Raw genomic sequence first — 13,589 nt, forward strand, 5'->3', positions numbered from 1 at the left:
CGGCATTCCGGCCAAAAAACGTTGCCTACCCCTGCCCTAGCATCTGATTTGCTGAGTATTCACAGCTGCATCTAAAGTCAGTGGTAAGTGGTTTCTCAATATATATTAAGGGCTTTAGAATGGTTAGTGTGCTGAAAAAGATCAGATTTCTCTGCCTCTCATATTGGGCATGCAAAATGAGCGGAAACTTTTTACCTTAATCTGTCTGTGCCCCTAAATCCCTTGTCAGTAAAATGGGGATATTTACTTCACTGGGGTGTTGTGAACATAAATTCAGCAGTTTGTGAAGCACTCGGATACTGTAGTGATGAGAACCTTAGAAAAGGCTAATTCTGTCTTCAAATCAGGGTCTGATTAGCCTGCTGTAAATAAGGAATGGAGCCATACCTTGAATAATGAAAACAAATATTGAATAGCTGCTCATTAAGTTAGCACTGCCCTTTCTGTTCACTGAATGAGGCAGAAGTCCTGTGGAAAAAATGTCATCATATAATTAAAGACTAGAGCATACTGCCTGCCCACCAGGGGACAAATTAGGGTTGCTTGGACAACCTTCTGACTACACCATTAAATATTACAACCTTAATAATGTTCCTTTAAAGTTGTTTGTATGTAATGTCATTATCTGTGCTGAATGCTTACTTCAAATACTAAGTGCAGGTTTGAGAAACGACTATCTCTGCAGCTTGGATTTTGACATTAAGTGATGATCAAATATATGCTGGCCTGATCTGTACCCTCTCAGCCTGCTTATTCTGGAGTACCTGCAGACTCCTGATCTGCAAAGAGAGTTTCAGGTGTTGGGCTTGTTGGGTTTTTTTAATTTTTCTTGTCCTCTCTCTCTCATCATTTTAAATAACTGAAGGAGGTTTCCAGAAGTAAAAAATCCAATCTTATTGAGCAGCAGCAGGACACAACCAGCCTCATGGCTGATGTGCACTTGACATTATTTTTGTTCTAATGGAAACATTTGCATTGGTGCCTATTAAAGTGTGATGGTTTTATTTAAAGATATTTTACTACAGAATAATTTACTTTTAAAGACATACATTGAGCACAAAGACGGAATTTAAAAGCTTCTGAAGAACTTGTTAAAAAGAAATCAAAGTGAAAAGCCACTTGAAAAGAACCACAATAATCTAATTCATCTTTCTGCTAACCCTCTCCATGAAACCAGTATTAGGCAGAGATTATGCCAGGGTCCAACTGAACTCCATTGCCCCAGGAGCCATTGTGCTTCAGGGTACTGCAATGCCTCCTGGAGCTGTAAAGGAACTAAGAATAATGTGAGAGAAATGCATCCAAGGTACTCTGTACTCTCTTCTGCAGTTAGCCAGATCCAACAGATGTGGAGGGTGTGTGGAGCCACTTGCTCCATCTGCTCCCTACTGAAAGGTTGCTTGTGTACCAGAAAGCAGCTGAGAGGTACTAGTAAAAGGGACTTCATAGGTATTGCAGGCATGGCTGGTGTCTACTGGGGATACAGTGGGATGGAAGACATCTCTTTGCATTATCCCTTTCCTGTACATAGAGACCAACCAGAGTTGGGTAGCAAACTAGCCCAGACCCTTATCTCCAGAGACTTGTCCTTTGACTCCTACCAGCAGACAGACTGTTTAATCCTGGCACAAACCCCAAGTGTGAAGCTTCAGCTTTCATCATAGCTGCCGCACATCTTGTTAATTAACAACCCTGAATTTTAGTCAAGGTTTTTAATATTTTTAAGCATTAAATGAGGAGAGATTTTAGCTATGAGGAGGTCCCTTTTGTTTTTATTTAGATGAAAATGTCCACCTCTGAAACTATGAAGATATTTTTGGTAACATACATCCCTTTACAGTCCATAGTTACGTTTGGTCTGCACACGCAGTTACTCTGGAATAGCTGCCCTTGATTATTCCTTTGGAAGTGGTTTAAACTAATTGAGATTAAGACACTCTTATTCTGGATTAAGAGCATGCACACCTGAAGACAAGCAGATACAATTGATCCTTTTAAAATTCACACCCTACTTCTTTCCTGCCTGTTCACATCTACACAAGCCCTAAGGGCCTTCCTTATCCAGGCCCCACCAAGGTCAGTAAGAGTTTTCTACTGACTCTAACGAAAACTGAATCAGGCCTTAAATTTGTGAAACCAGCTCCCTTCTAGAAACCACGGTGGGTATCCAGAGCTGATTATTGCAGACATCAATATCACTAGGTTCAATCCTGCATATCATTAGTACTCCCCAACTTCTTGCTGAAGTCAGTGGATGAGTTATAAGAAATACAAAATCTGTCCCATACTCTCTTATGCTCATAGGGACTTTTTCAAACTAAACGACTAAAAATGTTGTTTCAAAATAGAATCCTTTCTTCTCTAGATTTGTTTGTGCTTGACACCAGAGTGGACTGTCTGACAGTGAGTACAGTTTGATGTAAATCACAAAGCAAAAGCATATGCTTTTTGTCTCTCTCCTCCAAAGCCATGCACAGTAGGATATGGGAAATGTCAACAATAATTAGATAAAACTGTATAACCTCCTAGCAGCACTAATGTACCATGTAAAACTTAATATTTGTTATGAAGCTTTAAACATTTGTTTGACGGCTGCTTATTAGAGATAATCTAGGCCTTTTTAAAATGTTTCGTTTCTGGGACATTAAGAATGAAAGAACTGTGAATATAAACGTGTACACAGCAAGCTATGAAAAGTTGTACAGATTAGCTACAACTAGAGGGGTTTTTTTTTCAAATGATAGAGACATGCCTTACTTCTCCATATAAGACAGGAATTAAAAATAAGATAGCCTTCTTCTGCTGATAATGTTTTGGAATTTGATTTGCAGAGAAGGGAAAAAAGACCATTTCTGCAGCTGATGAAAACTGGCATAAATCTACTAAAGTCAATGGAGCCATCCTATTTTATATCTGTTGTTTATCTGGACCAATGTATTCTTTAGGGCCTAAGAAACAGCAGGAAGAATGAGGAAGGGGAAAGCAAAAGCAAAGGCAGAAATGTCCAAGGTTCTTGTCTGAGGCAATAATATTAAAAGACTAGTAGTTTTTAAAAACACAAAAAGGTAGAATTTTCTAGGTTTGTTAACTAATATCATTTTATCTTCTAGGAAAATGATGAAGAGAAGATGTTTTGAGTTGATCTGATGAAAATGGAACAGAAACAATTTCTCAGGAATTCTACATAACTTTATTAAATGTAGGAATTTTAAACCCCAAACAGTTACCATCTAAAAGCACCAGTCCCTTTCCCTCACCGTCTATTCTGTAGGAAAAAAATGAATTTTACAAACTGTACAACAGAAGCCAATGTGGCTATCCAGCCAAAAACAGTAACTGAAAAGATGCTTATTACCTTGACCTTGGGCACAATCACAGTCTTAACCATGCTGCTGAATTCTGCTGTAATTGCAGCAATCTGCACAACCAAGAAATTACACCAGCCAGCAAATTATTTAATATGCTCGCTAGCTGTGACAGATCTGCTTGTTGCTATTCTAGTCATGCCTTTGAGTATTATATACATAATGATGGATAAATGGACTCTGGGATACTTCATCTGTGAGATATGGCTCAGCGTTGACATGACTTGTTGCACATGTTCAATTCTTCATCTTTGTGTCATTGCTCTGGATAGATATTGGGCAATCACAGATGCCATTGAATATGCCAGGAAAAGAACTGCAAAAAGGGCTGGGCTTATGATAGGCACTGTATGGACTATATCTATTTTCATTTCAATGCCACCATTGTTTTGGAGGAATCATCGCAGCATCAGTATTCCAAGTGAGTGTCGTATTCAACACGATCATGTTATCTATACAATTTACTCCACTTTTGGAGCATTTTATATCCCCTTGACTTTAATACTGATCCTCTACTACAGAATTTATCATGCCGCAAAGAGCCTTTACCAAAAACGCGGTTCAAGCAGACACCTAAGCAACAGAAGCACCGACAGCCAAAACTCTTTTGCCAGCTGTAAGCTCACACAAACCTTCTGTGTGTCAGACTTCTCTACATCTGACCCCACCATGGAATTTGATAAAATAAATGCTTCAGTGAGAATCCCTCCCTTTGATAATGACCTAGACCTGGCTGGGGACCGTCAGCAGATTTCAAGTACACGGGAACGAAAGGCTGCTCGCATTCTGGGACTGATTTTAGGGGCTTTCATGTTGTCTTGGCTGCCATTTTTCATTAAGGAGCTTATCGTGGGCCTTAACATTTGCACTGTGTCTGAAAAAGTAGCTGACTTTTTGACCTGGCTTGGTTATGTCAATTCCCTTATCAACCCTCTGTTGTACACTAGTTTTAATGAAGATTTTAAGCTGGCCTTTAAAAAGCTCATTAGGTGTTGGGAACATTCTTAGAAGTATCTAAAAATGTTGATGACATGACTCCTTGGCCTTAAGAATGAGTAAAATAATCAGAATTTAGCAGCCTTTTTGCTTGGAAAAGAGAATTTTTGTGTTTGTCTATATGCTCAACTTCTCTTTAGCCTGTAAGTTGTTCTGCAGTTTTTTTAACTCTGTTGTTATTTATGATCCATAGTTTCAAATAAATTTTATTATACTGAGGCACAAATGTTTTCAGCAAGTGAACACAAAAAATAACTTATCCATTAATTTTTAGGATATTTTGCTTATGAATAATCTATCATTCAAAAAATCATATTTCTTTTGCATTTTTCTTTGATAAATGTCTAAATAAACTTGCACTAAAGTTACATGAAGGTTGATGATCTAAATCCACATAAGTATATATTTGGTAAAAAATAAATTCAGCTCATGGTCGTGTCACTTAATGACTACCAACTGAACTGTAAACCTTTGATACTGTCTCCTAAGGAAAAATTACCATTCATTGAGAAGGAAAATAATTCTAATTTTCAGTGTAGCTCATGGTAGAATAAACCTGCTGAGTCAAATTCTGCCATTCTATACATTATTCTTAGTCTGATGTAAATCCAGTGATATATCTGGAGTCAGATTTTGGCTCATTCCTTTTACAAGAGTAGCTTAGCATATACTCCAAGAGATCTATATAAGCAACTTTGGCATTAGAGAAATAAGTTAACATATTATCCAGTTAACAGCTATAATCAGATGGCTATTGGCAAGAGCATAGAACGGCTATTGATTTGATTTGTGTGCTAATTGAGAACAAACTTAGCAGTGTCATGCTTATAGAGCCAGCTGCACCTCTGTCACTTTTCAAGTTTAATTATATCCCTTCACAGCTTGGCCCTTGTGCCACATCTTGATGTGGAAGTACCACAAGTCTTCCATACATCAACTGGGCATGGGACTAAAGAACACTGTATCACTCATTCTTACCTACAGAACCAACTGAGTTCACTGGGTTGCAATTCTTCCCTCAGGCATGCATGGCCAATGCTAAATCATAGCAAAACACCCTGCTAAAAACCAAAGTATTGTTTATTTTTAACTGTAGGAACAAAGGAGTTACAGGAAACAATCTACTACACACAAGTCTTTCTTACCTAAAGACTTACCATCTCTCGTGATAACCTTGGCAAGACTGATTTCTTCTGATGCCTCCAGGGTGTCCTGTGTCTCTGTCTAGTTCTCCCAAAAAGCTAATTCCTCTCTCTTAAAAGAGGTTGCCCCTTTTATCCTTCCTCTATGTTTAGAGGCTTTTGCCTGTTCCGCTCTAAACCAGCTTTGTAAATAGGCTGGAAAGGAGACAAAATTAAAGCATTAGTCCTGATACTGTCCTTTATACAACTCTCCATGTTTTTTTCTGAAAGACAGTTCTCCGTCATTCCTTTTCTCCTTGCTTCTTTTTTCAAAGTTCTGTGGAGTGAAATTAATATATTAATATACAAAGCAGCTCAGTAATGCTGCAAACATTCAGTGTTCATGTATTGTAACATGGCAGCTCCAAATCCACCATAGCAACTATTCACTATAGTGAAAATGTTGTGATAGAAAAAGCCTTGGCAATCTGCAGTGCACAGTGTTTTGAAACTTTGCTGTATGATGTTCATCTCTTCCTCTTGAGTTTAAGAAACTGTAAGTAACACAAGACTTTCTTCCAGTTGAGAGATATCATCCTTAGTTCTGGGAAAGAGCATTTGTCTGGAAAGAAAGTGTTGTTCTTCCTTGGTAGCTGACTACAAACTGAATGTGAATGTGCAAAAGTGTGACCCAGAGTGTACCCCATCTGTAGTGGCATTCTGCATTTAAAGATTATAAAAGACTTATTTGCCTGAGCTCAAATATGTTCATCACTAGAAGCTTTTCTGAAGCTATGACTGTAGCTACTGCTACAAACTGCCTAGAGGCCCAGTCCTGTTAATATTTAGCAGCTAAAATGGGGGGGGAAATATCTTATTCAACTGAAAAGTTCTGGTGGGAAAGTCCATGAATCCATTACAATTTCTCCTCTTTGCAGTTTGTCCAATAACCCAGAGCACTGCTGTTAGGATGATTTCTGGCTCCCAACCAATGACTGTCTAATGCAATGATTCTCAATGAGAGTACCATACTGCCCTGGGGTGCCTAGAGATCATTTCAAGGGTACCATGGGGTGCCACACAATGTTAATACTGTTAGGTTTACAAACATGATTCAAAAAATAAACCCAGTGATTTCAAATAGAAATCCATAGTTGTGGTGTTTCTGAGTTCTTTGCAACAAAAAACTGCTCCCTTATTTTTCTGTACAGTATTAAAAAAAAAAAGAATAAAATTTAAGAACTGGTATTTTCCAAGAGGTGTCTCAAGTCTATCGCGGGCTACCTCAAGTCTAAAAAGGTTAAGAACCACTGGTCTATAGTAAAAATGCATAAACAATCCTGAAAGCAGGGTCCAGACCCCATGTTCCCCTCCCCCACATCCCAACAGAGGCAGATTTCCTTTTGTTTTTTTCTCCCCCCTGCACTCTATTAAATTTTATATGAAATGTCCATTGGTTAAAATGCAATTAAATCCAGTAGCAGAGAATCCCAGACCCCGTCCTTCTAACAGAGTGCCTACCTCATTGGACAATAGGAGGTATGATCTGTCTTGCTTACTTTCCTTCGGGCTCCCTGAATATTGCTCCTTGGACGCGCAGTTTACCAGCTTCAACAGGAGAGGTGGAGCGATAACTCACATGGACCAGACCATGGGCTAGTGTTTGTGGCAATTCTGCTGGAGGTTGGAGATGTGCCTATGAATTCCTTCAGGCTGAGGAAGGCCAAGAATATGGGCTTTCTACTTCCTGGACAAGGGTGTTAGCCACTCCCTAAGTGTCCCCTGCACATGGCCGAGTGGCTGGGATTGGGCTGTGGGCAGGTGGGAAGCAGCATCTGGAAGCAGAACAGGTGGGTGGGCCAGGGCTGGAAACGCAGGGCAGTGACAGCACAGAGCCAGGGCCCATGGCAGAGCTGCAATCTGCTCCCCACACGTCGCTGTCCGCAGAACTGGTGCCTGGCGCAGGGCCATGCAGGCAGTGGACCATGGCTCTGCCCAGGGCCCAAACCCCACGCTGTCACCACCCCATGATCCCAACCCAGCCGCACCCCACCAAGGCCCTATCCCACCTGCCCAGCTGCACGCTCTGCCTGCACGGGTCCCATGAAGCCCATTGTTTTCAATTCTATACAAATACACTTATCTTTGCATGAGAAAGGACAGGTAATGGAGTGGCTGTGCTGAGAAAAGTTCAGAAAGAGACCCCCAAACATCACATAGGCTAGAAACTAAACTACCAGCAGAAATATTCCAATATCATCACCTCTACCACTGAAATGTCGAGAGTCATATTTCTTATGCGGCAGTAATTTCTTGATTTGGAATGGGAAATGCCATAACTGCCCTTCACGATAGCTGTTGTAGATATGCAAAAAGCTTTGAAAACTAACATGAAAATCATAATATTCACAAGCTGCCCAATCTTAATTTCTGTGCACTGCACAGTTCTCCTTCTAGTAACTTGTTTCTGCTACTCAAACTACCACTTAGTGTCAGGTTTAAGATTTTATTTAATTTTAATATTCAAAGGTAATTAACAGTAAAAACAAATGGATACTTAATGTTCATGTTTCTCTGTTAACTAAATACTTCACATTCGTTGCAAACTGACAAAACATTTTATAATTCAGTCTTTAGCTGAACAGAGCTATGTTTTGTAACAAACATTGCCACATAGATGAAGATACATGGTATATGTCCTAGCACTCAAACCAAAGCTGAAAACAGCTCACAGGGTTGTATATTTACAACAATTAAACAAAGCATTTAAAAAAACTTGATTAGAATTTCCCTGTTACTTGGTGAATGTAAAGCCATATACTAGTATATCAGTATATAGTACTTGCTGCTTGTTGGCAACTTCATTTTTATCTGAGATTTTTCAAATATGATGAAAAATGTTTTGATAAAATGGTTACAGATATAATTTTTATTTCATATCTTCTACAACCTCAGCTGCCTTCTTCCAACTCTGTCCTGGATCTGTTCCAGTCAGAACGCCCCACACCACCCCACTAACTACCCTTAATATGGTCTCTATTAACAGCTTTATGGCCAGATTCCTCTGCCTCCACTCAGATTTTACTTTCTTTGACCTTCTGATGCTGTTGGTCATATCCATCTTCCTCAAAATCTTGTCTTCCTTCACCTATACTGTCATCAACTGGTTTTATTTCTGACTCTGTTTTCATTTTTCTGCATTGCTTTCAGAGATTCTCTTTTCTTTATTTTTCCTATTCACTGCAGGGGATCACAGCTTTGTCCTTGGCCCCTTCCTCTTCACTGCCTACACCATTTCTTTGAAGCATCTCGTCTCTATGCTACCAACTCACAAATCTAGCTTTCCAATCCCGATTCTCTTCCTTCTAAGTCCCTTCTCTCAGCCTGCCACTCTGACATCTCTTTTTGGCCGCCTCTCTGGCAAATTAAATTTAACTGGTCCAAACAGAATGAACATCATATTTTCCTCCAAAACCTTCCCATTGCCCTCACTGGTTCCTCTTTCACCACCACTTGAATTTCAATCTGCTGATCCTCATTTTTAAGGTCCTTTGCTCCTGCCAATGTATTTGCTTTGTATCTTACCCGATTCCATTTATTCTGCTTGTGTTGCCCATCTTAACTCCCTGTTTCTCCAAATAAAGCCTCCAAGATTTTTTCAATACCAACTTTTCATCATTTAATACCCTCCCTTATGGCCACTCTCCTCTCCCCTTCTCAAGATCCCCTTCCACCATGACACCTTCAATAAAAATCTGATTTCTGAAGGCCATGTTGAGGAGAAATGGAGGGATGTCACTATGTAATGAAAAATTAAGGTTGTATCCTTCCCTAGCCTTCATGTGGTGCTTGTCCTATTAGACTATCCACTCTTCAGGGCAGGGAACATGTCATCATCTGTATATGTAAAGACAGTATAGCACACAACGATAAATAACAGTTACTAAGGGAGGAAGATAACCTGCTTTATCCATGTCATCCCTTTCAGGCACTGGTATTCTCAGTTGCAGAAATAGGTTACAATACATGAGGTTTATCACATTGACCATCAAAGGAACTGAGAGAGGATCTCAGGTTTGCTGATGAGGTGCTTAGACCTTTAAGTGAAAATTAAGAATTCCTGTCCCACAAATTTTGCAATATAAAGGAATAGTTGTTAATTGCCAAACCCCCATCTATAGCCACTATTTTTCCTAATGATAGATTTTCTCCATCAGATACAACAACAAATGCAGGAAAGTTCTACCAAAAAGAAGACTCACAAGGTTTATTTTAAGAGAACGATAAAGGTTATTCTAGTTACTTAAATGTTGTTTGGTATTTGTCTCCATTATGAAGAAGCAAACAGCACGGCAATGTTCAAGGTAATGCAATCTTCCAGTGTGAGGGGACAAATCACTTAATATGGTTTGTCTATTCTGTTTAATCACTTCAACATCACTGTCAGTTATATAGTTTTAAGTATCTTAAATTGCTCCACTGTTTTACTGGACATGGTAGATCTTTCATTGACTGCCTCAAACGTGACAAGTTTATATTATATAAGATTCCAATTTAAAACAATGCTCCCTTTGCAATTACAATACACTCAACGTGTGAGGTCCGCTAATTTAAAAAATAATTCTTGTAAGTAAACTCAACTGACTCCATTTACCAGCTATAAACTCATTCTCTCAACATCCTCTAAAGATGAACGTCATTGGCACCTACTTGTTTTTCTCACAAGAGTTTTTTGCTTTATAAGTTACATGCAAGCAGATGATTTCTTATCAGTTGATTCTCATAAATATATTATCCGTGATTATCCTTACCCCCAAGCTAATACAGTATTTGATAAACTCCACATTAAAGTGAACTGAAAATGAAGTATCCAGTCATATCAACAAACTCTTGGGAATGAGTTAATAGAATTTTACCTAATTTATCATGGGACCAATTATAAAATCCCGAATTCTACTTAGTTATCACAATGTAAGTCTTATACAGAGCTCCCCGAAGCCAGTTGACATAATCTACTGACCTTAGTGGGCACTGGAGCAGGCCTTGGATGCATAATTCTTTCCCGGTTATGTCATCTCACATCCTCTCCTTGTGATAGGTTAGATCTTAAGTGAAGGATCTCTTCAGCCTTCACAAGAGATGTCTGAGGGGAGATCTTGTAGCTGCCTATAAGTTTATCAAGGGAGGGCAACAGGGACTTGGAGATTTGCTATTTACCAGGGCACCCCTAGGAGTAACTAGGAATAATGGGTGCAAACTAGTGGAGAGTAGATTTAGGTTAGACATTAGGAAGAAATTTTTTACAGTAAGAGTGGCCAGAATCTGGAATGGGCTTCCAAGAGAGGTGGTGCTGTCAGAGGTGGGCTTCCAAGACAGGTGGAAGTCTTCAAGAGGAGACTTGATAGTCACCTGGCTGGGGTCATCTGACCTCGGTCCTCTTTCCTGCCAGGGGCAGGGGGTCGGACACGATGATCCTTTGTGGTCCCTTCCAACTCTACAATCTACGAATCTATGAATCGTCAGCTAAATTGAACAGCTCAATTTACACCAATGAAGTGTTTTTATCTGCTCCTCATTGTATGAGTTCACCCACTCAGATATTTCTGTAATGGTTACTAAGTAAACATATAACTAGCAGATCATTGAAAAGCATGTTCTGGGTAAGGATACAAACCCTTCTATTTATGATCAAAAGATTCCAGTTTCCTTTCTGGGGCATGGACATTTAAACAAGTTACTATGAAGTAAACAAGAACATGGTATTACAACATATCAGCTACTCTGTGGCAACTGCCCCTGGACACACTTTAAATGAAACCCCTCTTTCACTGAAGGGTAAATTACTGCTGCTTAGCTTTCAATTCCTATAGAGTTAGAACATGCCCATCGGCAGTTACTGTGGAGAAGCTGGCTGTAATGTCCTTCCCCCATTTACCTTGCAGGAATTTGTTCACATGTCCCTGGCCTTAGTCCACAGCTTCTCTTGCCATTTCTCTTCATCCCTGCCAGGTTCCTGGATCCTCTTCACTATTCCTGAAGTGTTCTTCATAACTTTTTCCATATCTTCTTCCTCTCAAGTTCCTGTACACTGATTCCTTCCAGGAATAATAAATCATTAGAAATTATCTTTATTACAGTAGTGTGTAGGAACCCCACTCAAGAATCAAGGCAATGTTCTCCTGGACTCACCTCTGCTAGCTAAACTCTTTCTTCATAGTGTAGATGTAGAATAGTTTGATCTTTTAGCAAATCAGATTACAGCCCTGGCTTCTGTTCATCAGCCCAAACTTCTATAATACTACTGTACATGATCCAGACTATGATGTGTCATGCTGAAAATTGCCACTACTTTGAATAGAGGGTATAGTGATGCTCATATACTGTATCCAACATATTAAATTCTTTGAGATGTATAAAGTTGAAAGTTGCTATATACAAAATCATTAACACTGGATTGCCATGCTCTGGTGACTCTCCAGTTTCATTATTTTAGAATGAATCTCCCCCGACTGTAGTACTTCCGGAGATATAAACTGCAACATTTTTTGTGCTCCCCAAATGGCCCAGGGTAGGCCCTGACCAGTTAACCCCTTGTCTCTTCTTTTTTTCCCCAAGACAAGATGTTTTACATACAGCACAAATGAGATATTCTTGAACTGAAACCTAGTTCTGAATCTTGTTTGTTTAACTAATTGATTTTTCCCCATGAGCATGTTGGTTTCGCTCTACCATCATGGAAAAAAAGAAAACCCTGTGATGTTGTTTTGACCATATTATACAACAGGATTATACATTTACCAGTACTGAGCTGACTTTAAAAAAATGTTACTAGCATGCAGAACAGCTATCTCAAATTGTGGTGGATAATTTGTCATGGAGGAATTTATTCAGTTTAACTTCAGGTAGGCATAAGCTCCCATGTTCTTGGGATGCTCAGATCTTTTTAAGCACTGTATCTACAACATCTGTATGCATTTTTCAGTGCACCTACACTGACTATAAATGAATATATTATATAAGATAAGCTAAAAGAAATGATGATAGATAGTTGTTTTAAACTTAAGATGCTCGTTTAAATTGGAATGACACTCAGCCATCGTTCTTAAGAAGAGCCTGGAGAAATTCATCCACCAGATAATAGTGTACAGGCCTTAATTACCTGGAGCAAACAGAGGTGACCTTTGTAATAGATTTAAGAAGACATCATCTCCTTCAAAAACTGTACACAACAATTTGTTCAGAGAAATAAAAAGTTCCACTCATCTGGCTTTCCCTTTACTGATGTAAACAGAAATAAAATCTCACTCATTCATAATGGACACAGTCTGACAAGCTGCTGGCATACTCAGATAAGCCTAGACAGGTTTATTTTACTGCCATGTAATAAAACACCTAACACACACACTCAGTCTGAGAGCTCTTGAACTGGAAAATTTGCCCATTACTCTACCAAACTCTATTATGGCTGTCCTTTTTCCTTTTACATGCATCTTAATACAGTCCATCATTTTATTATTACTGAATCTGTATTTGAGAAAGAAATAAAAAAGCATCAGCTATTTTATTCAGAACAGGAAGTGAATTGTATTTTCCTTTTCATTTCAACTCTTATTTTGCTTTTTTTCTGATTAGTCAGTAAATTTAAAGCCACCAGGAAGGGAAAAATTCCTTTTAATATGGATTCAGTTGCAGAAGTTTATCTGGGATTACAGATGAGGTCCCAGACCTGGCTGACTTTGTCTGGTACTTGTATATATATGTCACAGGTTGTAATCCTTTAATCTTGCCATTGCAGTGTCCTTACCTTCTATTAAAGAATGTTGCATCTGTACCTCTTGAATTTCCAATAAAGATCAAAACAGAGATTGTGCTCTCTCCTGCTATTTAGAAAACAGCACATCACCCCCTTTCCTCCTCTGCAAAAGAGCTGGTAAACAGGTAGCCAAGTGCATTTGAGCACTGTGGTTTGCAACCAAAGCTGTCTTTTCATAGCTAAGGTCATAGCAAGTTTTCAATTATTTTGTTATTAAAAAGAAACAAATTTGAGTGTTACTCATTTTTTTAAAATCCCTGACCCCGCACTCCCCTCATCCTCCCTGCCTCCCCT

General features: G+C 39.1%; 1 protein-coding gene across 1 annotated transcript; it reads left to right on the forward strand.

Moving 5' to 3' along the window:
• Window positions 1-6: 6 nt before the first annotated feature.
• HTR1E (5-hydroxytryptamine receptor 1E) lies at window positions 7-4,493 on the forward strand. The gene is made up of 2 exons (XM_006024547.3): window positions 7-83; window positions 3,111-4,493. The coding sequence occupies exon 2, from the start codon at window positions 3,279-3,281 to the stop codon at window positions 4,371-4,373; it is 1,095 nt and encodes a 364-aa protein (XP_006024609.1). The 5' UTR covers window positions 7-83; window positions 3,111-3,278; the 3' UTR covers window positions 4,374-4,493.
• The last annotated feature ends 9,096 nt before the right edge of the window (window positions 4,494-13,589 follow it).

Source organism: Alligator sinensis, unplaced genomic scaffold (genome assembly GCF_000455745.1).
Source record: "Alligator sinensis unplaced genomic scaffold, ASM45574v1 scaffold658_1, whole genome shotgun sequence".
Classification (NCBI taxonomy): Eukaryota; Metazoa; Chordata; order Crocodylia; family Alligatoridae; genus Alligator; species Alligator sinensis.

Bases quoted from the DNA above. Each gene is read 5' to 3' on its own strand.
- HTR1E (XM_006024547.3), top strand. From the start codon at position 3,279: ATGAATTTTACAAACTGTACAACAGAAGCCAATGTGGCTATCCAGCCA.